General features: G+C 42.6%; 1 protein-coding gene across 5 annotated transcripts in view; it reads right to left on the minus strand.

The window, feature by feature from the left end:
* Positions 1–24,968, minus strand: part of ZBTB7C (zinc finger and BTB domain containing 7C) — a 285,106-nt gene that overhangs the window by 54,050 nt on the left and 206,088 nt on the right. For 2 of the 5 annotated variants that reach the window (XM_077283344.1, XM_077283352.1), the window contains one exon: positions 10,009–10,053. The exons of 2 other annotated variants lie outside the window; for them this stretch is intronic. Coding sequence is in view for 1 of the 3 variants with exons in the window: in XM_077283321.1 (XP_077139436.1) it covers positions 10,009–10,145 (137 nt within the window). In the remaining 2 variants the exon portion in view is untranslated. Of the gene's footprint in view, positions 1–10,008; positions 10,240–24,968 lie in introns of those variants that run through there. One more of the 5 variants, XM_077283321.1, reaches the window with a different exon arrangement.

The raw sequence follows: 24,968 nt of genomic DNA on the forward strand, positions 1-24,968 counted from the left end.
CCCAGCTGTACTATAAAGCTGAATCCTTTGCATTGGATTCTGTGACAAACCAGCTCTACTAAACTACTGGATACTTTGCATTGGACTCTGTGACAAACCCAGCTCTACTATACCACTGGATGCTTTTCATTGGTCTCTGTGACAAACCCAGCTTTGCTATACTGCTGGTTAGCTTCCCTATATCACTATGCTAGTTCTACATTGGACTCTGTCACAGAGTCTCCGGTGGGCCCAGGCACTGACACCTGCTGACATATTGGCCAGCAGCTGCCTAGGGCCCCCACTGCTCCAGGGGCCCCTCAGCCAGTGGAGTGTCACTAATAGCGGCACACCCAGCTGCTATGGGGCCCCTGAGTCAAGGGGGGCCCTCCTGGTGCCAGAGAACAGCAGATGGACAGGAGCCTGTCCCCGCTGCTAAAGAGGAATGGATATCCACGCTTCCCCACGCCCCCATGGGCGTGGAGAGGCGTGAATACCATTTCACTTTAATGGTGGGCAGCATTAGCCGCAGGCTGAGGCTACCACTGCCCGCTGCTGCTGAATGTGGGGCCCCGGAGGTGGGCCCCTAAAGGGTGGCGATCCTTGATTGCGATCCCTGTAGCTTGGGACCAGAGCGGAGCTGCAGGGATCCACGCCATCCTCCTTCCTGCCCAGCACTTCCTGTCTGACTCATCATTCAGCGCGGCTGTTTCAGAGAGAAAGTTGCCAGGGTGTGTGAGTGTGCGTGTGTGTGTGTGTGCGGCTGTGTGTGTGTGTCTCTGCCTGCCTGCATGTGTGTCCCTGCCTCTGTGTGTGCAGCTGTGTGTGTGGGAGGCAATGATGATGATGGTGCTGGAGGCAATGATGATGGTGGGGGCAATGATGATGGTGCTGGAGGCAATGATGATGGTGGTGGGGGCAATGATGATGGTGCTGGAGGCAATGATGATGGTGCTGGAGGCAATGATGATGGCGGTAGAGGCAATGATGGTGGTGGTGGGGGCAATGATGATGATGGTGGGGGCAATGATGATGATGGTGCTGGAGGCAATGATGATGGTGGTGGGGCAATGATGGTGGTGGGGGAAGCAATGATGATAATGGTGCTGGAGTCAATGATTATGGTGGCGGGGGCAATGATGGTGGTGGGGGCAATTATGATGATGGTGGTGGGGCAATGATGATGGTGCTGGAGGCAATGATGATGGTGCTGGAGGCAATGATGATGGTGGTGGGGGCAATGATGATGATGGTACTGGAGGCAATGATGATGATGGTGGAGGCAATGATGATGGTGGTGGGGTGTTGTGAATTCCGTTCTTGGGCTCCATCCTGTGGCTATGAATGGTATTTTTGGGAGTTCTGCTGCGGTTCCCTGGCCTTGTTATTTAACTGGGCTTTAGTCTATAGTCGATGCCAGCTGTCAATGTTTTCCTGTTGGATTCAGTCCTCTCCTGGAAGTACTCTGTTGGCCAGTCCATTTCAGCTTAAGATAAGTTCTGCTAGTTCTTGGTTGTATCCCTGCTTTTGACCTTCTGTTCAGGTTTAAGTTATGTCTTTTTTGTCCAGCTTGTCATTATGAAATATTCAGGCTAGTTGGAAGCTCTGGGGTGCAGATTTGCCCCTCCACACCGTGAGTCAGTGTGGAGGTTATTTTTGTAAACTCTGCGTGGATTTTAGTTTTTATACTGACCGCACAGTATCCTTTTCTATCTCTATCTATTTAGATAGTGTTGGCCTCCTTTGCTGAAATCTATTTTCATTTCTGAGTTTGTCATTTCCCTCTCCACTCACCGTTAATATTTGTGGGGGGCTATCTTTCCTTTTGGGGGTTTCTCTGAGGCGAGATAGTTTTCCGTTTCCATCTTCAGGGGTAGTTAGTTCTTAGGCTGTGTTGAGGCATCTAGGCAGAGTTAGGAACGTCCCACGGCTATTTCTAGTGTTGGTGTTAGGAGTAGGGATTGCGGTCAGTAAAGCTACCACCTCCTCAGAGCTTGTACATTTTACCCACCAGGTCATTTCTGTGCTGCTCCGTAATCACCAGGTCATAACTGTGATTGTTGTCGGTGGAGCTGCCACCTCCTCGGAGCTTGTCCATGATTGGTTTTACCCACCAGGTCATCTCAGTGCTACTCCGTAACCACCAGGTCATAACAGTGGGGGCAATGATGGTGGGGGCAATGATGATGATGGTGCTGGAGGCAATGATGATGGTGGTGGGGGCAATGATGATGGTGGTGGGGCAATGATGATGATGGTGGTGGGGGAAGCAATGATGATAATGGTGCTGGAGGCAATGATGATGGTGGTGGGGGCAATGATGGTGGTGGGGGCAATGATGATGATGGTGTTTGAGGCAATGATGATAGTGGTGGGGCAATGATGATGATGGTGGTGGGGGAAGCAATGATGATGATGGTGCTGGAGGCAATGATGATGGTGGTGCGGGAGGCGATGATGATGGTGGTGGGGAAGCAATGATGGTGGTGGGGGAAGCAATGATGGTGGTGGGGGAGGCAATGATTATGGTGGTGTGAAGGAGGCAGTGATGATGATGGTGGTGGGGGGCAATGATGATGGTGGTGGGGAAGAAAGCAATGATGGTTGTGTAAAGGACAAAGATGGTAGTGGTGGAAAGGACAATGGTGGTGGGGCAGGAGGTGGGCAATGATGATGATGGTGGTGGGGGCAATGATGATGATGGTGCTGGAGGCAATGATGATGGTGGTGGGGGCAATGATGATGGTGGTGGAGGAAGCAATGATGATGATGGTGCTGGAGGCAATGATGATGGTGGTGGTGGAGGAAATGTGCCGCTAATTATAGACCTGTCTCTAATCTTCCCTTCATCTCTAAACTCCTGGAACGCCTGGTCCACTCCCGTCTTACCCGCTATCTCTCAGATAACTCTCTTCTCGACCCTCTTCAATCTGGCTTCCGCTCTTTATACTCTACTGAAACTGCCCTCACTAAAGTCTCTAATGACCTACTAACAGCTAAATCTAATGGTCACTACTCCATGCTAATTCTATTGGATCTTTCCGCAGCATTCGACACTGTGGATCATCAGCTCCTCCTCACTATGCTCCGCTCCATCGGCATCAAGGACACCGTTCTCTCTTGGTTCTCCTCCTATCTCTCTGACCGATCCTTCACTGTATGTTTTGCTGGTTCCTCCTCCTCTCACCTTCCCCTTACTGTTGGAGTTCCTCAAGGATCAGTCCTAGGCCCCTTCCTCTTCTCTTTGTATACTGCCCCTATTGGACAAACAATCAGTAGATTTGGGTTCCAGTACCATCTCTATGCTGATGACACCCAATTATACACCTCTTCTCCTGCTTTCACTCCGACCTTCTTAGAAAACACCAGTGATTGTCTTACCGCTGTCTCTAACATCATGTCCTCCCTCTATCTGAAACTTAACCTGTCAAAAACTGAACTCCTCGTGTTCTCTCCCTCTACTAACCTACCTTTGCCTGACATTGCCATCTCCATTCAATCATTACTCCAAATCAACATGCCCGCTGCCTTGGGGTCATCCTTGATTCCGAGCTTTCATTCACCCCCCACATCCGATCACTGGCTCGCTCTTCTTATCTGCATCTCAAAAACATTTCTAGAATTCGCCCTTTTCTTACTTTCGACTCTGCAAAAACTCTTACTGTTTCTCTTATTCATTCCCGTCTGGACTATTGTAACTCTCTACTAATCGGCCTCCCTCTTACCAAACTCTCCCCGCTCCAATCTGTCCTGAATGCTGCTGCCAGGATCATATTCCTCACCAACCGTTACACCGATGCCTCTACCTTGTGCCAGTCATTACACTGGCTACCCATCCACTCCAGAATCCAGTACAAAACTACTACCCTCATCCACAAAGCACTCCATGGCTCAGCACCACCCTACATCTCCTCTCTGGTCTCAGTCTACCACCCTACCCGTGCCCTCCGCTCCGCTAATGACCTCAGGTTAGCATCCTCAATAATCAGAACCTCCCACTCCTGTCTCCAAGACTTTACACGTGCTGCGCCGATTCTTTGGAATGCACTACCTAGGTTAATACGATTGATCCCCAATCCCCACAGTTTTAAGCGTGCCCTAAAAACGCATTTGTTCAGACTGGCCTACCGCCTCAACGCATTAACCTAACTATCCCTGTGTGGCCTATTAAAAATAGAAAAAAAAACAAAACACATAATCAGGTTCCTTGCATCGTGTTCTCATACACTTTATGCAGTTAATAGCCTCTGTGTCTGTACTGCTACATACTTATGCTGTTAACTGGTTCATGCAGCTTTACATGAACACTCGAGCCTTACACTATGGCTGGTCCAAATAACTAAAGCAATTGTTACATCCACCTCTCATGTCTTCCCCTTTTCCTCATAGTTTGTAAGCTTGCGAGCAGGGCCCTCATTCCTCCTGGTATCTATTTTGAACTGTGATTTCTGTTATGCTGTAATGTCTATTGTCTGTACAAGTCCCCTCTATAAGTTGTAAAGCGCTGCGGAATATGTTGGCGCTATATAAATAAAAATTATTATTATTATATTATTATGATGGTGGTGGGGAAGCAATGATGGTGGTGGGGAGGCAATGATTATGGTGGTGGTGGGGGAGGCAATGATGATGGTGGTGGGGAAGAAAGCAATGATGGTTGTGCTGTAAAGGACAAAGATGGTAGTGGTGGAAAGGACAATGATGGTGGGGGAGGAGGCAATGATGGAGGTGGTAATGAGTACAATAGTGGAGGGGGAGAACAATGATGATGGTGGAGGGGGCTGCATTATACCCTTTCAGGGGGACTGCATTATACCCTATGAGGGGGCTACATTATAATTCTGTGGGAGGCTGCATTATTCTCTGAGGGGGCTACATCATACTATATGAGGGGAGCTGCATTATGCCCTATGAGGGGCTACAGTATATTCTGTGGGGGGCTGCCTTATGAGGGGTTGGCATTATTCTCTGAGGGGGCTACATTATATTCTGTGGAGGGGCTGCATTATATTATATGTGGGGGCTACATTATTCTCTCAGGTGGTTAAATCATACTATATGAGGGGAGCTGCATTATGCCCTATGAGGAGGCTACAGTATATTCTATGGGGGGTTGCCTTATGAAGGGGTTGCATTATACTCTGATGGGCTACATTATATTCTGTAGAGGGGCTGCATTATGCCATATGAGGGAGCTACATTATATTCTATGGGGGGGCTGCATTATATCTTATGAGGGGGTTGCATTATATTTTGTGGGGTGCTGTATTATACCCTATGAGGGGGGCTGCATTATATTCCACTAGGGAGGCTACATTATATTCTATGAAGGAACTGCATTATATTCTATGGGGGGGCTGCATTATATTCTGTGGGAGGCTACATTATATTCTATGAGGGGCTCTACTTTATATTCTATGAGGGGGCTACCCCAACCCCTGCTACATAATTAAGATGTGTACTACCTTATATTATGCCCTTATATTAGCGTGTTTTACTACACAATTGGTGGTCTTGAATTTATTTCTATGTAGCTACATAGTGGGCCTCAAGAATGATATTCTCTGGTGGGCCCAAGGTGCTCCAGTCCTACGCTGACTCTGTGACAAATCCAGCTCTGTTACACTGAAACTCACAGCAAAGACGACTCTGCATCTTCAGTTGCCATTTTCCCCCATCATTGTCCCCGATGGTCCGCTCAAGGGCACCAATGCCACTTGTCTGTGCTGCATTAGAAATGCTCCCTGACAAAGGGCTTTACGGATCCACCTCAGCAGGTGAGACCTCACATAATAGTAGTCTCCAGCCAATTGCATAGATGCTAACATAAAAAAGACTAATAAGTCTGGAGGAAGGGGAGACTGGGATGTGACTATGTATACGAATGCATGTGTGTGACTGGGTGCCGGGGTGACCAAACATGACAGCTTAAAAAATTTTAAAATGGGAGACTACAGTCTAAAGTGCTAGTCCGAAGTGCAGCTCTGAAGCACTAACTGCTGCTCTAATGAGTGAAATACAGTGTATAGAAGTGAAGCAACGAGTATATATTTATATTGGAGCAGACGCTATCTTCAGATTACTCGCAAGTGACATGTTGCTGTTCTGCTGCAGCAAATATAGTGTTAACAAGACATTAGCTAATGTTGTCCTCCCCCGGAGCAGAGGAAAGGCGCAGCCTGTCTGTTTTATGTGGTTGACATTACTGAACTTGAGAACCGTACAGCAGCTGGCTGAATGGGATCCAGCAGAAGCCATAGGAAGCCGCCTGCCCTGCTGGATCTGTGCTCAGCACTATGGACCATGGGGCCGGTCCTTCCTGGTCACTGCCCTATAGATAACAGCATCTGACTGATGGCGTGCCCACTGGTGACTTATATTAGGTGTGCCAGTCCTTATTTACCCTACTTATCACAGGCTGGGGCCCCTCAGCCTCATTCCAAATCCTCCCACCTCTGGGGAAACCTCTGCAGTGGATGAAGCTTCTTCTCTTTCCATCTTGCCGGAAACCAACAACTGGTCAAAATGGATTCAAGTTGAGCCCAATTCCACCAAAATAGCATAATCCTCCCCGCACACCCCACGTCTGAAAGACCTAATCAAGTAACAAACATTTATGTGACTCCATGATTTATACCAATTACAATGAGTAAAATATAAAAAGCCATAAAATGATCTCTAACCTGCTTGCTGATGGTTTCCATCAGACACATCATAGTAGGCCCTTTTCATTCCTATTAGTAGTTTCTGTTTAGCTCCATACTAAGGCCTCATTCACCTGTGATAGTCTATGGGGCCATTCACATGTCCTTGTTTTTTTTGCTGACCGAGGAAAATCGAGGAGACGTTCAATTTTGATCAGATGGTTGGATCAAAATCGGCCATGCAAGTCTACTAGTCTGTGAAAAAAAATCGGACATTGGATGACTTCTGAGAGTCGTCCGATTTTCAAGGACTGTTAGGGTATGTGTCCACGTTCAGGAAACGCTGCGTTTTTGACGCAGCGCTGAGCCGCAGCATCAAAAACGCAGCATCCAGATGTTACAGCATAGTGGAGGGGATTTAATGAAATCCCGTCTCCACTGTGCATTAAAAAACGCATGCGTTTTTCCCGCAAAAACGCACATGCGTTGGGTTTTTTCAGAACGCAGCATGTGGCTACAATGAGCAAAACACGCAGGAACACCGCAGGTGACCTGCCAGTGACCTCAGGTGCATTTTTGGTCAGGATTTTACCTGCATAAAATCCTGACCAAAGCCTGAAGCAAACCTGAACGTGGACACATACCCTTAGGCTACTTTCACACTAGCGTTAACTGCAATACGTCGCAAATGCGTCGTTTTGCCGAAAATACGCATCCAGCAAAAGTTCTTGCTGGATACGTTTTTTCGTCATAGACTAACATTAGCGACGCATTTGCGACGCATTGCCAAACGTCACGTCCGTTTTGCGACGCTTGGGCGTGTGGTAGCGGACCGTCGGGAGAAAAAAACGTTACATGTAACGTTTTTTGCTCCCGACGGTCCGCTTTTTCCGACCGCGCATGCGCGGCCGGAACTCCGCCCCCACCTCCCTGCACTTCCCCGCACCTCACAATGGGGCAGCGGATGCGTGGGAAAAATGCATCCGCTGCCCCCGTTGTGCGGCGGAGACCACGCTAGCGTCGGGAACGTCGGCCCGACGCACAGCGACGGGTTGTTCCCGACGCTAGTGTGAAAGTAGCCTAACATGGGAAAAAAACTGATGTCATTCGGATTTGATCACAATAATCGGTCTGTTTTTTTCATAATATATATATATATATCTTGAAAAAAGTTCTATGAACGGAAACGTTGCCACCTGGGCTGAATAAAGTCCACACTTTTTTTTGCATCTTTACTGGAGTGCTGCCTTTTATATATACAGTATATACACATATAGATTCCTGCTTCTTATTTTTCAATAATTCCATTTTGTCAGACCTCGTAAAGTTTTTTTGGGGGGTATTTATAATTCATTGATGGAATTTTAGAAACTTGTAAAAATAAGTAAATGAATAAAAAAAAAACAGCAATTTAAATTCTCATAATAAATCAGTGTTAATAATTGCGGCAGATTCGTAAAAAAAAAAAATAATAATTATGGTGTCCGCATGACGTTTTTTAAATGCACCCATTGAATTTAATAGGTGAGCCTGATCACCAAAAAAACAAAAAAAAAACGGATCAGACTATTTCATGCTGGACCATTGGATCACAAGTAAAAATGTTAATGTGAACCAAAACATAGAATGCTGTGCTGTCCTTATGTTATCCATTTTGCAGGCTCATGTGAATATATAATTTGCTTACTTATTTTTATGTTATTTTTGCACCATGTAGTATAAATAATAAAAATATTTTAATATTTAAATTTTTTTCAAAATAATATTTTTTATTTTATATATATATATATATATATATATATATATATATATATATATATATATATATGTGAAGTACTTATACTCATACTACACGATCACCATACACTGTGCTGAAGGCCTCCAGCCTGCTTGTTGATGGTTTCTAATTAACAAGATATAAAGCAGCAGAAAAACCTTGGTCTTCCAAAAGTATAATAAATAAAAATAAAATACAAAATCAATAGTACAGAAATATTTAAAATAAATAAATAAAATTGACTGTGTGTTCCCCGGAGGGCACGTACATACGATACATATAAAATATTTGCTACATATGTGGAAGTAGAATAAAAGTAAAACTTTAAAACTAAAGATATAAATGAAATGAATGAACAAAAGAGACCGGACAGGTTCTGAACCGTCAGATTTTCCGTATTATTGGACATTGAAAAGTCTATCTTCCTTCTAAGGTTGCAGCTTATTGGTGACCTGGAGTCACCTCTGGTTCCAAGTAAAAGACTGCAGCATTGACATAACTCAGACTGTACATTGTTTCCCGATGGAAGAGATTGGTGGAAACAACCTTGCAAAAATTGAAAAAAAGAAAAAAATCCAACTGTAGGGAAAAAAAAGGTAAAATAATCTGCAGATATTACTTTTTTTTTAAAAGGGATATTCCCAATTATTATACAATGGTGTAAATACGCTCAGTTATGGGGTCAATTCTCCTTCATTATTTATACTGTTAACGTGGCACTGCTGTACAGGGAGCTGCTCCGGTCACATACATAGGGCTGTGTTGCACTTCCCTACACTGCAGATAGATGGCAGTGCTGCTGTGGAGGGGAAAAAAATGCTGCTGCCCCTGTTCTTTTGCAAGGTCCTGATAATCAGACCCCTTCTGATCAGTAAGCAAAATACCATTATGTTTAATGTTGGGGGATCTCCCTTAATCAGAATTCTGGATTATCAGATTATCTTCACGCTGGATTAAAGGAATTTTATTCCATTTTTTTAAAACTTATTATGATGCATTACTATTATGGTAATTATTCCGGGTAAAGGAACAGTATACGGGCCAATTGCAGTCCGGCAGGTCATCATATAGCCCTTTATATGTCTCCAAAGGGGCTGCTTGCTGCTTTGGAGGTGGATGTGGCCCCCTCTTATCTCTTGGGCCCCCTATTATATACTGAATTATAACTCGTAGGTATCATCCTTTTAGTGCAGCGGTCTCTAAAATAAGGCTTTCCAGGTGTTTTATTCTCAACCTGCAGCTGTTAGGACATGCTGAGAGTTGTAGTTCTACAACACCTCAAAGCGCCACATGTTGCAGATCACTGCCATAAAGTAAAAAATGATATTAGCAATATATAATTCAACTGTAAAGTCGCATCTGCACACACAACTACCCCCCCCCCCGAAAAAAAAAAAAATCATCCAAACTACATCTCACAGCTATTTACACTGCACAGGATCCTATAATCTCCCTTTTAGCCGGTCATATATATATATATTTTTTTCTCTTTTTATATCACATTGCAACGTATCCAGCAGGGCCTTCTCCGAAAATAATCCAGATCCCGTCTGTCTCCTATAACACATTATAAGCGTCCGGGGTTTTATAAGAAATCATGTCACTGACCTTTTTTCGCTGTGTCCGTCGGAGCAGGCTGCTATTATAGAACTGCTGGTTTGTTCCAAAAGTGGGAAGCAAAAAAAAAAAAGAAGAAGAATATCAGTAGTGGTGGTGGTGGGGGGGTGTGGACTGGAAATTGTCATTGATTTGTATGAAGAGAGCACTGCTTCCCTAGGAGTGGTTACATGAATGTACTCCCACCACTCCCTCGTAACCAAAAGTATTTGGCGTGGAGCCCTTCCCGTCCACCTGTACAATTAAGCTCTCGGCTCTGTGTGGGACTGTGCACGGTGCCATCTTTCATCAGCGCCGCTCCTGGGCGAGATTTGTTAGTCTGAATTACAGTATATCTACTACGGACTGAATGCAGTAAAGGAGAAGAGAATAATCGGCAAAGTTTAGTAACATGAAGCTCCTGGACCCCAATGCAAAATGTGCCATAGGGTCCCGCATCTACCATGTCCCCCACTAAGGGCTCGATTTTCTCGGATGAGTTCTATCTGTGGTTTTCACATAACTGTGATATTATATGGGGCTGTGCAAAATAACACGTTACTCAGGGGGTAAATAGACCCTATATAAGGGAGAAATTAAAAACTAACTTTTATTAATTTGATTTAAAAGTGGTCTTTTCTTAAAACTACTATAGTGGGCCAGTAGATAAAGGGGTTTCCCAACATTGGAATACTTCTATAACTGGCTACATATAACCAGCATCTTATAGTAAGAAAGCATCTTCCTAGCTAAATCATGGCAGCAGCCCATGAATTACTAAAGATCTAAAAAGCTTACCAAAACAGTTTCGCCTAGACAGGCTTCATCAGGGGTTTAGAGCTATAGCTCTATTACTGTAGCCCCTTGATGAAGCCAGTATGGGCAAAACTGGTTGGGGAAGCTATATACATGTGCTTCATGAGAAATTTTGCGTAGAAGCCGTATGCAAATCAGTCTCAAGGTGCACCGAGGGCGTATCAGTGCACTTACAGGTGCTTCTCACAAAATTAGAATATCATCAAAAAGTTAATTTATTTCAGTTCTTTAATACAAAAAGTGAAACTCATATATTAGATAGAGTCATTACAAAAAGAGTGATATATTTTACTTGTTTGTTTCTGTTAATGTTGATGATTACAGCTTACAGCCAATGAAAACCCAAAAGTCATTATCTCAGTAAATTAGAATACTTTATAACACCAGATTAAAAAAATTATTTTAAAATCCGAAATGTTGGCCTACTGAAATGTATGTTCAGTAAATGCACTCAGTACTTGGTCGGGGCTCCTTTTGCATCAATTACTGCATCAATGCGGCGTGGCATGGAGGTGATCAGCCTGTGGCACTGCTGAGGGGTTATGGAAGCCCAGGTTGCTTTGATAGCAGCCTTCAGCTCATCTGCATTGTTGGGTCTGGTGTCTCATCTTCCACTTGACAATACTCCAGATTCTCTATGGAGTTAAAGTCAGGTGAGTTTGCTGCCAATCAAGCACAGTGATACTGTTGTTTGTAAACCAGGTATTGGTACTTTTGGCAGTGTGGACAGGTGCCAAGTCCTGCTGGAGAATGAAATGTCCATCTCCAAAAAGCTTGTTGGCAGAAGGAAGACGGCTGCGCTGACTTTGGTCTTGATAAAACACAGTGGACCTACACCAGCAGATGACATGGCTCCCAAAACCATCACTGATTGTGGAGACTTCACACTAGACCTCCAGCAGCTTGTATTGTGGCCTCTCCACTCTTCCTCTAGACTCTGGGACCTTGATTTACAAATGAAATACAAAATTTACTTTCGTCTGAAAACAACACCTTGAACCACTGAGCAACAGTCCAGTTCTTGTTCTCCTTGGCCCAGGTAAGACACTTCTGGTGTTGTCTGTTGATCATGAGTGGCTTCACACAAGGAATGCGACACTTGTAGTCCATGTCCTGGATACGTCTGTGTGTGGTGGCTCTTGAAGCAATGACTCCAGCAGCAGTCCACTCCTTGTGACTCTCTCCCAAATTTTTGAATGGCCTTTTCTTAACAATCCTTTCAAGGCTGTTGCTTGTGCCCCTTTTTCTACCACACTTTTTCCTTCCACTCAACTTTCCATTAATATGCTTGTATACAACACTCTGTGAACAGCCAGCTTCATGACTTTTTGTGGCTTACCCTCCTTGTGGAGTGTGCCAATGACTGCCTTCTGGACATCTGACAAGTCAGCAGTCTTCCCCATGATTGTGGAGCTACTGAAACAGACTAATGGGCCTTTTTAAATGCTTAGAAAGCCTTTGCAGGTGTTTTTTTGTAAATTATTCTAATTTACTGAGATAATGACTTTTGGGTTTCCATTGGCTGTAAGCCATAATCATCAACATTAACAGAAATAAACACTTGAAATAGATCACTCTGTAATGACTCTATATAATATATGAGTTTCACTTTTTGTATTGAAGAACTGAAATAAAATCACTTTTTGATGATATTCTAATTTTGTGAGAAGCACTTGTATGTAGCAAAGGATCAAAAAGCAGAGGACTCTTTTGGTGACAGTGACTCAAACTGTTCTGTCTGGAGGTCGCCACCCGAGGTAAAGGACAAATAAAGCAAAGTCTGGGAATTAGAATGATGTAAAAAAAAAACTAGAAAACTTTGTGGGAAAAATTTAAATTGTTACTTATGCGGCAAAGCAAATTGTGTAAAAGATGTCTGAACAAAGCGACTCGTATTGGAACACAATGCGGCCTACAACGCAGGTTAATGACCGACATACAAGACGCGGGAATGAAGAAGTCTCTCTCTGGAGATCATAAAATCTACAGGACAACATTTATTATTCAGATAATGGCAAAAAGTTTCCAAAGGTCACAAATTGTGCAAAATTTCCTCTGGGCATGTTTAACAAGCACTGTAATCTAGATTTAATATGCCTAAAGCCAGAAAATGGAACAAAATGTGCCACAAATCTAGGTCTGCTCATAGCACGCATGGGGGTGGGGGAGCTGCTCATGCTTTTGCACCAGTTTTCTGGAGTCAAAATGTCTAAAACCTTATCCGAGGACGTTCACTCTTCACTACATCCTGTCTTTGTGCAAAAGATGTCAACTTTTTGCTATATTACATACATATATTACATAGCTCAAACATCGACACGGACACGGATGAATTTCGGCAACTAAAGATAATGCAAACAAAGGGCAACACAGGCACAGGCACAACTGACTTCAAAAATTCTTCCTGTAGATTTTATTTTCTGACTTTAGTTAGTGAAAAATGAGCCAAATTACGGTAATTGAGTTGTTGTGTGCCTTGGAAGACATTTGGCCCAATTTACTCCAATAATCTCAGACTAAATCTGGAAGTCAATGGCAAACATCCATTATGGAGAGCCAGATAGAAATCTTAACTCCTGCTATTTAAGGCTAAGGTCACATGTCCAGTAATCATCCGTTAGAACGGATCCAGAAGCAATCCGTTGACAAAAAAAGTTGTGCACACACAACTTTTTTGTCCTTCTGCAAAAAACTAATTTCAACTTGATCTGTTTTTTTTTTAACACAAGTCTATGGAAAATGGATCCTTTAATTAGCCGCCTGTTTTTTTCCATTTGAAATTGATCCAGTAAGCAAAAAACGGATCCTTCTCAAATGGAAAAAAAAACGGATGGCGATTTAAGGGATTCATTTTCCAAAACGTCAATGTAAAAAAAAAATGGATCTAGTTGAAGCCAGATTTTTTTCAGGAGGACAAAAAAGTTGTGTCTACACAACTTTTTTGTCAACGGATAGCTTTTATAACTGGTGATGATCACTAGACATGTGAGCATGGCCTAATGGACAATGTATATAAATTATTCCTGGAGGCTGCTTTGATCTAAATGTCTTGTGGCTATTCTGCAATGTCATTTCTACTAGGTAGGATGAAGTCCCACTGAATAGTCTAAAAATTATCCACCTGATATGTCCTACTGTTCTTGATACTTGTTCTCAAATCCATAAAATAGATAGCTACCTAACGTCTGTTCACAGTCAACAATCAAGACCTTTGGAGAAGAGTTGAAGGAACTTTTCTTCAAACTTCATAATTGTTGACCATGAATGTGTGTTAGGTACCAACTGTGTCTACTCCGTGGATTTGATAACAATCCCAGCTCCAGATAACGCTGTTATTTGCCAACTTTACTGCCAATAATAATTACGCTCTTTGTGGCCCAAGGCATCTGGCCTCTGTATGACCGTACTATTTTGGGACTGTATAAAAATCGAACATGTACACTGTATGGAACGATGTAGTCACTGATTGGTGGGTATATACAGTGTGGGCAGTGTTTAGTCAGATATTGATATACAGAGTACGTGGCCCTAGACAGTTTCTTCCTTCTGGAGGAGAGCAATTTTGCATATTTGCTCAGGCCTCATTACTGGTAAGAAGCCTTATGGAAGCAAGAACTCCACATTCTTTGGTATAACGGATCTTGACTCGGGGTGGACACTGCGGTGACAACCAAGGTGGTAGCTGAGAGCCAGATGAGCTGTCCTTAAGCTTTGAGAAGGTTAAGTCACTGATCAATTACCCTTGCGATAGAAGAATAGCAAAATTGTTTGTTGGTGGCCCTTTCTCCTTTTACATCCTTGTGTTTTTTGCACTTGGGTGAGGAAAGTCATGTTCTTGGGTTTTAAGAAAAGCCATGCTTGCAATGTTGGTTTAGCCCTGTCGTCTCCATTAGTGTGCCTTTCGTTGATCTACTATATATCTATCTAGGATCCTCAATGTATTTTCCTTCTACAGTAGACATTATGGAAGAAGCTGTGGCTCCTGGAGTTCCGAACTGACCTCATCCAACAGCAGAGATGAGTTAAAGATATGATTTGTCTTCCACGTGTACTGTGTCGATAGGAAATGATTTATGGAGGAAGGTTAACTACATGATTTGGCCTTATCCACTAGGTGTGGTGTGTTTATTTTGTTTTTGGGTGTGTTTGTATAGCTGTAAGGCATGCGGGAAGGGGCTAGAATTATTAGATCATGTGACCCACAGACGGGAAGAAGCACGATGACCTCAGAACGCAGCGCGCCCTCATCACCCACATGCATGTATATTCATCTTCGAACTTGCAGTATTACGAGCTATGACTGCTTTTATTAATCCCCTTTGAATGCTCTAATAGACCATACTTGTGTAAGGTCCAACATAATTTTTGGCCACAGGCTTCCATTTTGACCTAAAAGAACCCAGTAATTTCAGCAGTCGGCCTGGGCGTCACTTCACTGCAATGCTTTGCTCGGCACTGCCAGCTAACACATGAATGTTGAGGGCTACCCAAGGGGATGTCCAAGCTCCGCGGACCCTTGAAATCTTATTTGACAACTATCGAATAAAGAACATGGATAGTCCTTAAAAGGCCACTAAATCTAACGTCACAAGCTTTTAGAAGTGGTATAAAGCATTAAGGAGAGAGGATCATATCAGTCACCCCACGCACAGAAATGTTTCTGGGTGTTTAGGACCTATACTATATGGACAAAAGTACAGAACATACCTTCTAATAATTGAATTCAGGTTTCCAATTTCGTACTATTTCCCCACGATGTATAACATCTGGCCTCAGTGACTCCGTGTATAATACCAGGCCCCATTAATCCCAGTATATAATATCCAGACCCCCCCCCCACTGACCCTGGTGCACAGCATCCGGCCCAACGTCCCCGGTGTAAGATCTTCGTCCCCTGCCATGCTGTCTGATTTTACTAAAGTGACAAATTGGCTGGTGGTGCAGAGCTCACTGGTACCAGTGCGACCCTGTAATAAGAGCCACTGGGGTAACAAGTCCGTTCAGCTGCTGCAACCTTACATAACCAAGCACAATACCGAGCATCGGATGGAGTGGTGTAAAGTCGCCACAACTGGATTCTGGAGGAGACGTGTTCTGTGCAGTGACGGATCACACAAGACATTGTGGACAATTGTAGCTTCAGCTTTCCGGGAACAGTTTGGGGAAGACCCTTTTCTGTTCCCCATGACTGTGCCCAGTGCACAAGCTCCATACAGACATGAAGGGGAGAACATGAGCACAGAGCCCGGACCTCAGCCCCATCCAACAACTATAATGGAGATTGTGACCCCAGCCTCCCCCCAATGTCAAGGTCTGACCTCACAATAAATGCTCTTCTGGATGAAGGAGCAGAAATTCCCAAAATCTTGTAGAAATCCTCCTTAAAAGAGCGGGAGCCATTATATCTTCAGAGGGGAAGACTCCATATTATTATCTATGGATGTAGGATGGGAGGTCAGAAAAGCTCCTGGAGGGGAATGTAGAGGAATCCCAATATTTATGTCCTTATAGTGTATATGTCAGAGATTAATACAAATTGGGCAAGAGCTTTTTGTCATCCATCCTACTAAAGAATAATAAAATCAGTTTCTGTCCAGACCAATTCGTGACTATTTTTTGCCAGAAAACTGCCATACAAGCCTTGATGAATTCCACAAACTGGCAAAAAGTAGCACCCCCTTTTGAAAGTATCACAGCTTGTAAACGCTTTTTGTAGCCAGACGAGAGTCTTTCAATTCTTGATTGGGTGTTTTTCATCCATTCTTCCTTGGAAAATTCTTCCAGTTCTGTGAGATTCCTGGGTCATCTTGCATCCTCTGCTATTTTGAGGTCTAGCCACAGATTGTCAATGATGTTCAGATCAGGGGACTGTGAGGGCCATTGTAAAACCTTCAGTTTGCACCTTTTGAGGTCGTCTATTGTGGATTTTGACGTGTGTTTAGGATCATTATCCATTTGTAGAAGCCATCCTCTTTTCAACTTCAGCTTTCTTACAGATGGTGTTATGTTTACATCAAGAATTTGGTGAAATTTAATTGAATCCAATCTTCTCTCTACCTGTGTGGAAATGTTCCCAGTGCCACTGGTCGCAATACAACCCCAAATCATAAGTGATTCACCTCCATCATTAACCCCTGGAGCTTTTTTCATTTTCGTTTTTCGCTCCCCTTCTTTCCAGAGCCATAACTTTTTATTTTTCCGTCAATATGGCCATGTGAGGGCTTATTTTTTGCGGGACGAGTTGTAATTTTGAATGATACCTTTGGTTTTACCATGTTGTGTAACAGAAAATGGGAAAAAAATTCCAAGTGCGATGAATTTGCAAAAAAAGTGCAATCCCACACTTGTTTTTTGGTTGGCTTTTTTACTAGGTTCACTAAATGCTAAAACTGACCAGCCATTATGATTCTCCAGGTCATTATGAGTTCATAGACACCAAACATGTCTAGGTTCTCTTTTATCTAAGTGGTAAGAAAAAATTCCAAAGTTTGCTTAAAAAAATAAATAAATACAGTCATATGAAAAAGTTTGGGCACCCCTATTAATCTTAAGCTTAATGTTTTATAAAAATTGTTTTTTTTGCAACAGCTATTTCAATTTCATATATCTAATAACTGATGGACACACTAATGTTTCTGCCTTGAAATGAGGTTTATTGTGCTAACAAAAAATGTGCAATCTGCATTCAAACAAAATTTGACAGGTGCATAAGTATGGGCACCCTTATCATTTTCTTCTTTTAAATACTCCTACCTACTTTTTACTGACTTACTAAAGCACTTTTTTTGGTTTTGTAACCTCATTGACTTTTGAACTTCATAGCTAGGTGTTTGCAATCACGAGAAAAGCTACTTAAAGTGGTCACTTGCAAGTTGTTCTCCTGTTTGAATCTCCTCTGAAGAGTGGCATCATGGGCTCCTCAAAACAACTGTCAAATGATCTGAAAACAAAGATTATTCAACATAGTTGTTCAGGGGAAGGATACAAAAAGCTGTCTCAGAGATTTAACCTGTCAATTTCCACTGTGAGGAACATAGTAAGGAAATGGAAGAACACAGGCACAGTTCTTGTTAAGGCCAGAAGTGGCAGGCCAAGAAAAGCATCAGAAAGGCAGAGAAGAAGAATGGTGAGATCAGTCAAGGACAATCCTCAGACCATCTCCAGAGAGCTGCAGCATCAACTTGCTGCAGATAGTGTCACTGTGCATCGGTCAACTATACAACGCACTGTGTTTTTTTGCCGCCATGCATAACGCCTTTTTGTATTACCAAACAACTCAATCTTGGTTTCATCAGTCCACAAGACCTTCTTCCAAAAAGAAATTGGCTTCTCCAAATGTGCTTTTGCATACCTCAGCCGACTCTGTTTGTGAGGTGCTTGCTGAAACGTCTTCTTTCGCATCACTCTCCCATACAGCTTCTCCTTGTGCAAAGTGCGTTGTATAGTTGACCGATGCACAGTGACACCATCTGCAGCAAGTTGATGCTGCAGATCTCTGGAGGTGGCCTGAGGATTGTCCTTGACTGATTGACTCACCATTCTTCTTCTCTGCCTTTCTGATGTTTTTCTTGGCCTGCCACTTCTGGCCTTAACAAGAACTGTACCTGTGTTCTTCCATTTCCTTACTATGTTCCTCAGAGTGGAAAATGACAGGTTAGATCTCTGAGACAGCTTTTTGTATCCTTCCCCTGAACAACTATGTTGAATAATCTTTGTTTTCAGATCATTTGACAGTTGTTTTGAGGAGCCCATGATGCCACTCTTTGGAGGAGATTCAAACAGGAGAACAACTTGCAAGTGGCCACTTTAAGTAGCTTTTCTCATGATTGCATACACCTGGCTATGAAGTTCAAAGCTCAATGAGGTTACAAAACCAAAAAAAATGCTTTAGTAAGTCAGTAAAAAGTAGGTAGGAGTATTTAAAATAAGAAAATGATAAGGGTGCCCATACTTATGCACCTGTCAAATTTTGTTTGAATGCAGATTGCACATCTTCTGTTAGTACAATAAGCCTCATTTCAAGGCAGAAACATTACTGTGTCCAACAGTTATTAGATATATGAAACTGAAATAGCTGTTGCAAAAAAAAAATAAATAAATAAAACATTAAGCTTAAGTTTAATAGGGGTGCCCAAACTTTTTCATATGACTGTAAAATTGCGCAATTTTCTGAGACCCGTAGCATCTCCATTTTTTTGTGATCTTGGGTTGGGCGAGGGCTTATTTTTTGTGTGCCGAGCTGACGTTTTTTATTTATACCACTTTTGTGCAGATACGTTCTTTTTGATCGCCCGCTATGGCATTTTAATGCAATGTCGCGGCGACAAAAAAACATAATTCTGGCGTTTTTATTTTTTTCTCACTACGCCGTTTAACGATCAGGTTAATCCTTTTTTTTAATTGATAGATCGGGCGATTCTGAACTCGGCGATACCAAATATGTGTAGGTTTGATTTTTTTTTTTTTTACTGTTTTATTTTGATTGGGACGAAAGGGGGGTGATTTGAACTTTTATATATATATATTTTTTTTAATATTTTTAAACACATTTTTTTTTAAATTTTGGCATGCTTCAATAGTCTCCATAGGAAAATAGAAGTATCCACTACTCTATCACCTCTGCTACATAGAGGTGATGCACAAATCACCTCTATGTAGCTGAATTACAGCATTGCTATGAGTGCCGACCACAGGAGACCTCTGGTTGTGATGGCAACGCACTGAAGACCCCCGATCACGTGACGGGTCAACGGTGCGCGTATTTCCGGCCGCGCGGCCGGCAGCGCTTGTTAAATATCGCTGTCGGAGTTTGACAGCGGCATTGAACTAGTTAATGGGAGCGGGTGGATCGCGATTCCGCTCGCGCCCATTGCGTGCACATGTCAGCTGTTGAAAACAGCTGACATGTCACAGCTTTGATGTGGGCTCACCACCGGAGCCCACCTCAAAGTGGGGGATACTGCCAGCTGATGTACTATTCCGTCAGCTGGCAGAAAGGGGTTAATGGTGGGTGAGATGTTCTTTTCCTAAAATTCTGTGCCCTTTTTCCTCTACACATACCTTTGATCATTGTGGCCAAAGAGTTCTATTTTAACCTCATCAGTCCACAGGACTTGTTTCCAAAATGCATCTGGCTTGCTTAGATATTCTTTTGCATACTTCTGATGCTGAATTTTATGGTGAGGACGCAGAAGAGGGTTTCTTCTGATGACTCTTCCATGAAGGCCATATTTGTGCAGGTGTCTCTGAACAGTAGAATAATGTACCACAACTCCAGACTCAGCTAAATCTTTCTGAATGTCTTTTGCAGTCAAGCGGAGGTTCTGATTTGCCTCTCTAGCAATCCTACGAGCAGCTCTCACTGAAATTTTGCTTGGCCTTCCAGACCTTATCTTGACCTTCACTGTTCCTGTTAGCTGCCATTTCTTAATTACATTTCAAACTGACGAAAGAGCAACTTGCAAATGCTTTATCATCTTATCGTCTTCTCCTGCTTTGTGGCCCTCCACCATTTTCATTTTCAGAATTCTAGGTAACTACTTACAAGAACCTATGGCTGCTCTTGGGAAATTTGCATCACCTGGCCTTTCCTAACGATAATTGTGAACAAACCATAACTATAACCGGCTAATTAAGGACTGAAGCCTTGGTCAAAGTTATCTAAACACACAAATATCCAAGGGTGCACCAACTTTTGCATTGGCCCATTTTTGTTTTTGTAGTTTTTAAAATGTAAAAAATGACTTTCTTTTTTTTTTGTCTAAAATACAAAGGAAATGTGTCATTTCGAACTTTATGCCTTTTAGAGATCATTTCATCTTCAACTTGTGTAACTGTTCACAATATCAGTAATTTTGACCCGGGGTGCCCAAACTTTTATATTTCGCTGTATACTTGCAAGCATTTGTTGTTCCATAGCATATTTAAAATAAAGAAAAAAACAAAACATCCTGAATGCAAGCTGCAAGGAGAAGTGAGAAGTATGGAAGAATGAAGGTCAATAAAGAATAGGACTGGGAAGAGGGAGATCTTGTGTGACCGAGTGACAAAGAAATGGGAAACCATGATATCAGGCAGCTCTTTCCTGTCTCAAGTTCTAAAAGCGGAAGTCTGAGACACAAGTCAGTTTCCATGCTTTACTGAATACACTTGAAAAAATTCAGTGTCACTTCAACAAGCTTTGCATATATAAATAGTACATGCAAAAATAGTAGAAACTTTGTAATAAATCTTATTATATATTATAAATCTTTTATATATCATCCATTCCCTGCCTCAACCTCCTATACTTATCATCCACTCTGAAGAAATTCATCTTGGTCAAACTGCTTTCTAGTATTTTATCTCATTCGAGTGCTGGATTCACAGCTACACAGCTCAGAGCCGCTGTATAATGATCTGCATGCTGCAGCTGCTTCTGAACATATGTAAGCAAGTTACTTGGATGCAACAGCACAGACAATTATGAGACAGCGGTATTTAACCATCATTATTTTTTTAACACAAAATGGAAAATGTATTTAAAAGTTACAGCAACAGGGTTTATACAGTATATCATGACAAAGCAATACGACTAAATACAATATCTATGCAACGTTCTATTACATACACTGTTCATGTTATGAATCAGTTAATGCCTTTATGTCTCAACCTCTCAGGCGTCACTCTCCGTACTGGACCCGTTCCAGTTGTAGTTTCTGTAAACATCTTTGATCGTTATGCTGGCCCTAGCGGAGGTCACCGGTGTTTCCCACTAGGCCGCAGGCCCTAGATATACAAGTTACTGAGTTTACAGTATGCTCATTGCCCTGGCCATCTCCATTCCCTAAAGGACGGCCCCAGCCCACACCCTGTACCATACATCTATGCTGGAAGTAACGTCACCAAGGAACTGTCCTCTGCTACAGCCTGATCATCTCCCAAGCCTGGTTCGGATCTGGTTACGGACTTCTACTGATGCTGCTTACGGATCTACTACTGGTGCTGCTTACATATCTTCTAACCTTAGCTGCATACGGACTTCTGTTGGCTCTGCTTACAGATTTCCTCACAGCTCAAACCTTCTCTGGCATCTTATTGCTCTTAGACCATTCTGTGGCGATGGTGGCTGTAAGCCCACCTAACAGCCACATGACCTGTCCTGTACAGGTTCTGGTGCCAACTGCCTCTTCTTGGCCTGGCGAGGTCTTTTATAATTAGTAACTGCGACACAGGTGTTACCTGACCTGGTGCTGTCTTTTAAACTGTACCTAGGAGAGCATAGGTTCCCACTATTAGGTTCTTACAACTGTAATTCTTTCTTTACTTTCACTGTCGCCTTTGACCAGCAGATGGCGGTGCTTGCTTGCAATTACTCAGCTAGGCATCAACTTCAACTGAATTCTCCACTTCCTTACACATACATAGAAAAAGGAGAGCCGGCATCCCTCATGTCTGTGTGCACTGTGGATGGGAGACATAATGGCTGCTATCGTTCACCCACTAGCTCAGAGTCAGTTGCAAACTTGACATTGAGGCTGAGAGGGAATAACTGGGGAAAGATACAGAATATAGTCAAAGTGGCCAGAAATAGTGTTATTCCCCATATACACACATGACAGCTTGTACTAAAGAGTCACCTGAAATGACAGGAATGTTTTCAATGACTCAGACACTGCCTGCACGATTGCCTTGCCGCTGGGTATATTTTACTCTGAAACACTGCAGTGGTTCAGAGAAAACATACTTTTAAAATCTAGTGAGAAAATATGGACCTGAATCATTAAAGTAATTACACCAGAATTGTAGTATTAATTGATGTCACAAATTTTTTGCGCAACTTGGAATTGCCCCCCCAAAAAATGTTTCTACTTCTGGAGCTTTCACACCAAGTTCACTAATCTCTGCCAAAATGGATTAACGTGGGTTGTGACAGGGTTGCACCGATTGTGTGATGTCACAGCTTTGTGGTTCATCCCTGACTGGAGTAAGATTTATGGCAAGGGTTCCCTGCACACTTCCATCAGGACAACACAATGCGATCGCGTAATCCTGATGGTCTCCATAGAGACACCCAAGATGGCCGTGGGGTCCTTTCGGGTCCTGTAGGGAAGGTGGCTTCCCAGTTCCTGCAGAGAGCAGGACCTGAGACGCCTCCTTCCCTGCTTGTCAGTCGCTGCTTCGAAGTTCTGCAGTGCAGATGCATTGCAGAACATCAGATCAGCAATCTGATGTAATATAGTGATGCCACAGGATGGGACAATGTAAAAAAAAATATTAAAAAGTGTTAAAATAATTTTTTAATAAAAATCCCCAAATAAAGAAAAAAAATAAATATATTTTTCCAATAAATACATGTATATATACTAGGCTTGAGAAAGGCTCATTGCGAGCCGAAACGTAGCACAAGAGAGATGTGGGTTTGAATAAACTGCACATGTTTCCACTTTGAAAAGGACTTGGAGTGCTGCCTTCTTTTCTTTAATCTATATATGTGTATATATACATATATATATATATATACACTCACCGGCCACTTTATTAGGTACACCATGCTAGTAACGGGTTGGACCCCCTTTTGCCTTCAGAACTGCCTCAATTCTTCGTGGCATAGATTCAACAAGGTGCTGGAAGCATTCCTCAGAGATTTTGGTCCATATTGACATGATGGCATCACACAGTTGCCGCAGATTTGTCGGCTGCACATCCCAAAGATGCTCCATACAAGGCAGGATGGATCCATGCTTTCATGTTGTTTACGCCAAATTCTGACCCTACCATCCGAATGTCGCAGCAGAAATCGAGACTCATCAGACCAAGCAACGTTTTTCCAATCTTCTACTGTCCAATTTCGATGAGCTTGTACAAATTGTAGCCTCAGTTTCCTGTTCTTAGCTGAAAGGAGTGGTACCCGGTGTGGTCTTCTGCTGCTGTAACCCATCTGCCTCAAAGTTCGACGCACTGTGCGTTCAGAGATGCTCTTAGGCCTACCTTGGTTGTAACGGGTGGCGATTTGAGTCACTGTTGCCTTTCTATCAGCTCGAACCAGTCTGCCCATTCTCCTCTGACCTCTGGCATCAACAAGGCATTTCCGCCCACAGAACTGCCGCTCACTGGATTTTTTTTCTTTTTCGGACCATTCTCTGTAAACCCTAGAGATGGTTGTGCGTGAAAATCCCAGTAGATCAGCAGTTTCTGAAATACTCAGACCAGCCCTTCTGGCACCAACAACCATGCCACGTTCAAAGGCACTCAAATCACCTTTTTTCCCCATACTGATGCTCGGTTTGAACTGCAGGAGATTGTCTTGACCATGTCTACATGCCTAAATGCACTGAGTTGCCGCCATGTGATTGGCTGATTAGAAATTAAGTGTTAACAAGAAGTTGGACAGGTGTACCTAATAAAGTGGCCAGTGAGTGTATATATAAAAAGAAAAGTACACATATTTGGTATTGCCGCATCGGTAACAACACGCTCCATAAAACTAACCCACTAGTTAACCCCTTCAGTAAACACCGTAAAAAAGGGACAAAAAAACAATGCTTATTATCAAACTGCCAAACAAAAAGTGCAATAAAACGCAATCAAAAAGATGAATGTAAATAAAAAATGGTACCGCTGAAAACATCATCTTGTCCAGCAGAAAACAAGCCATCATACAGCTCCATCAGCAGAAAAATAAAAAGAGTTATAGCTCTCAAAATAAAGCGATGCAAAAATAATTATTTTTTCTATAAATTAGTGTTTATTGTGTAAAAGCACCATAACATAAAAAAAATATTAATTGGGTATCGCTGTAATTGTAGTGACCCAAGAATTTTAACACAAGCGGAAATGTATAAAAAAATAAAAGCAATTCCTGAATTGCTGTTTTTTTGTTCATTCTGTCTCCCAAAAATCGGAATAGAAAACCATCAAAATATGTCATGTGCCTGAAAATGGAACCAATAAAAACGTCAACTCGGCCCGCAAAAAACAAGCCATGAATCTGTGGGCCAAAACATGGAAAAATTATAGCTCTCAAAATGTGGTGATGCAAAAGCTATTTTTTGCAATAAAAAGCGCCTTTTAGTGTGTGACAGCAGCCAAACATAAAAACCTGATATAAGTCTGGTACCGCTGTAATCGCATCGACCCAAAGAATAAAGTCGCCTAATCACTTATACTGCACGAGG

Source organism: Ranitomeya variabilis, chromosome 1 (assembly GCF_051348905.1).
Source record: "Ranitomeya variabilis isolate aRanVar5 chromosome 1, aRanVar5.hap1, whole genome shotgun sequence".
NCBI classification, from domain to species: Eukaryota; Metazoa; Chordata; class Amphibia; order Anura; family Dendrobatidae; genus Ranitomeya; species Ranitomeya variabilis.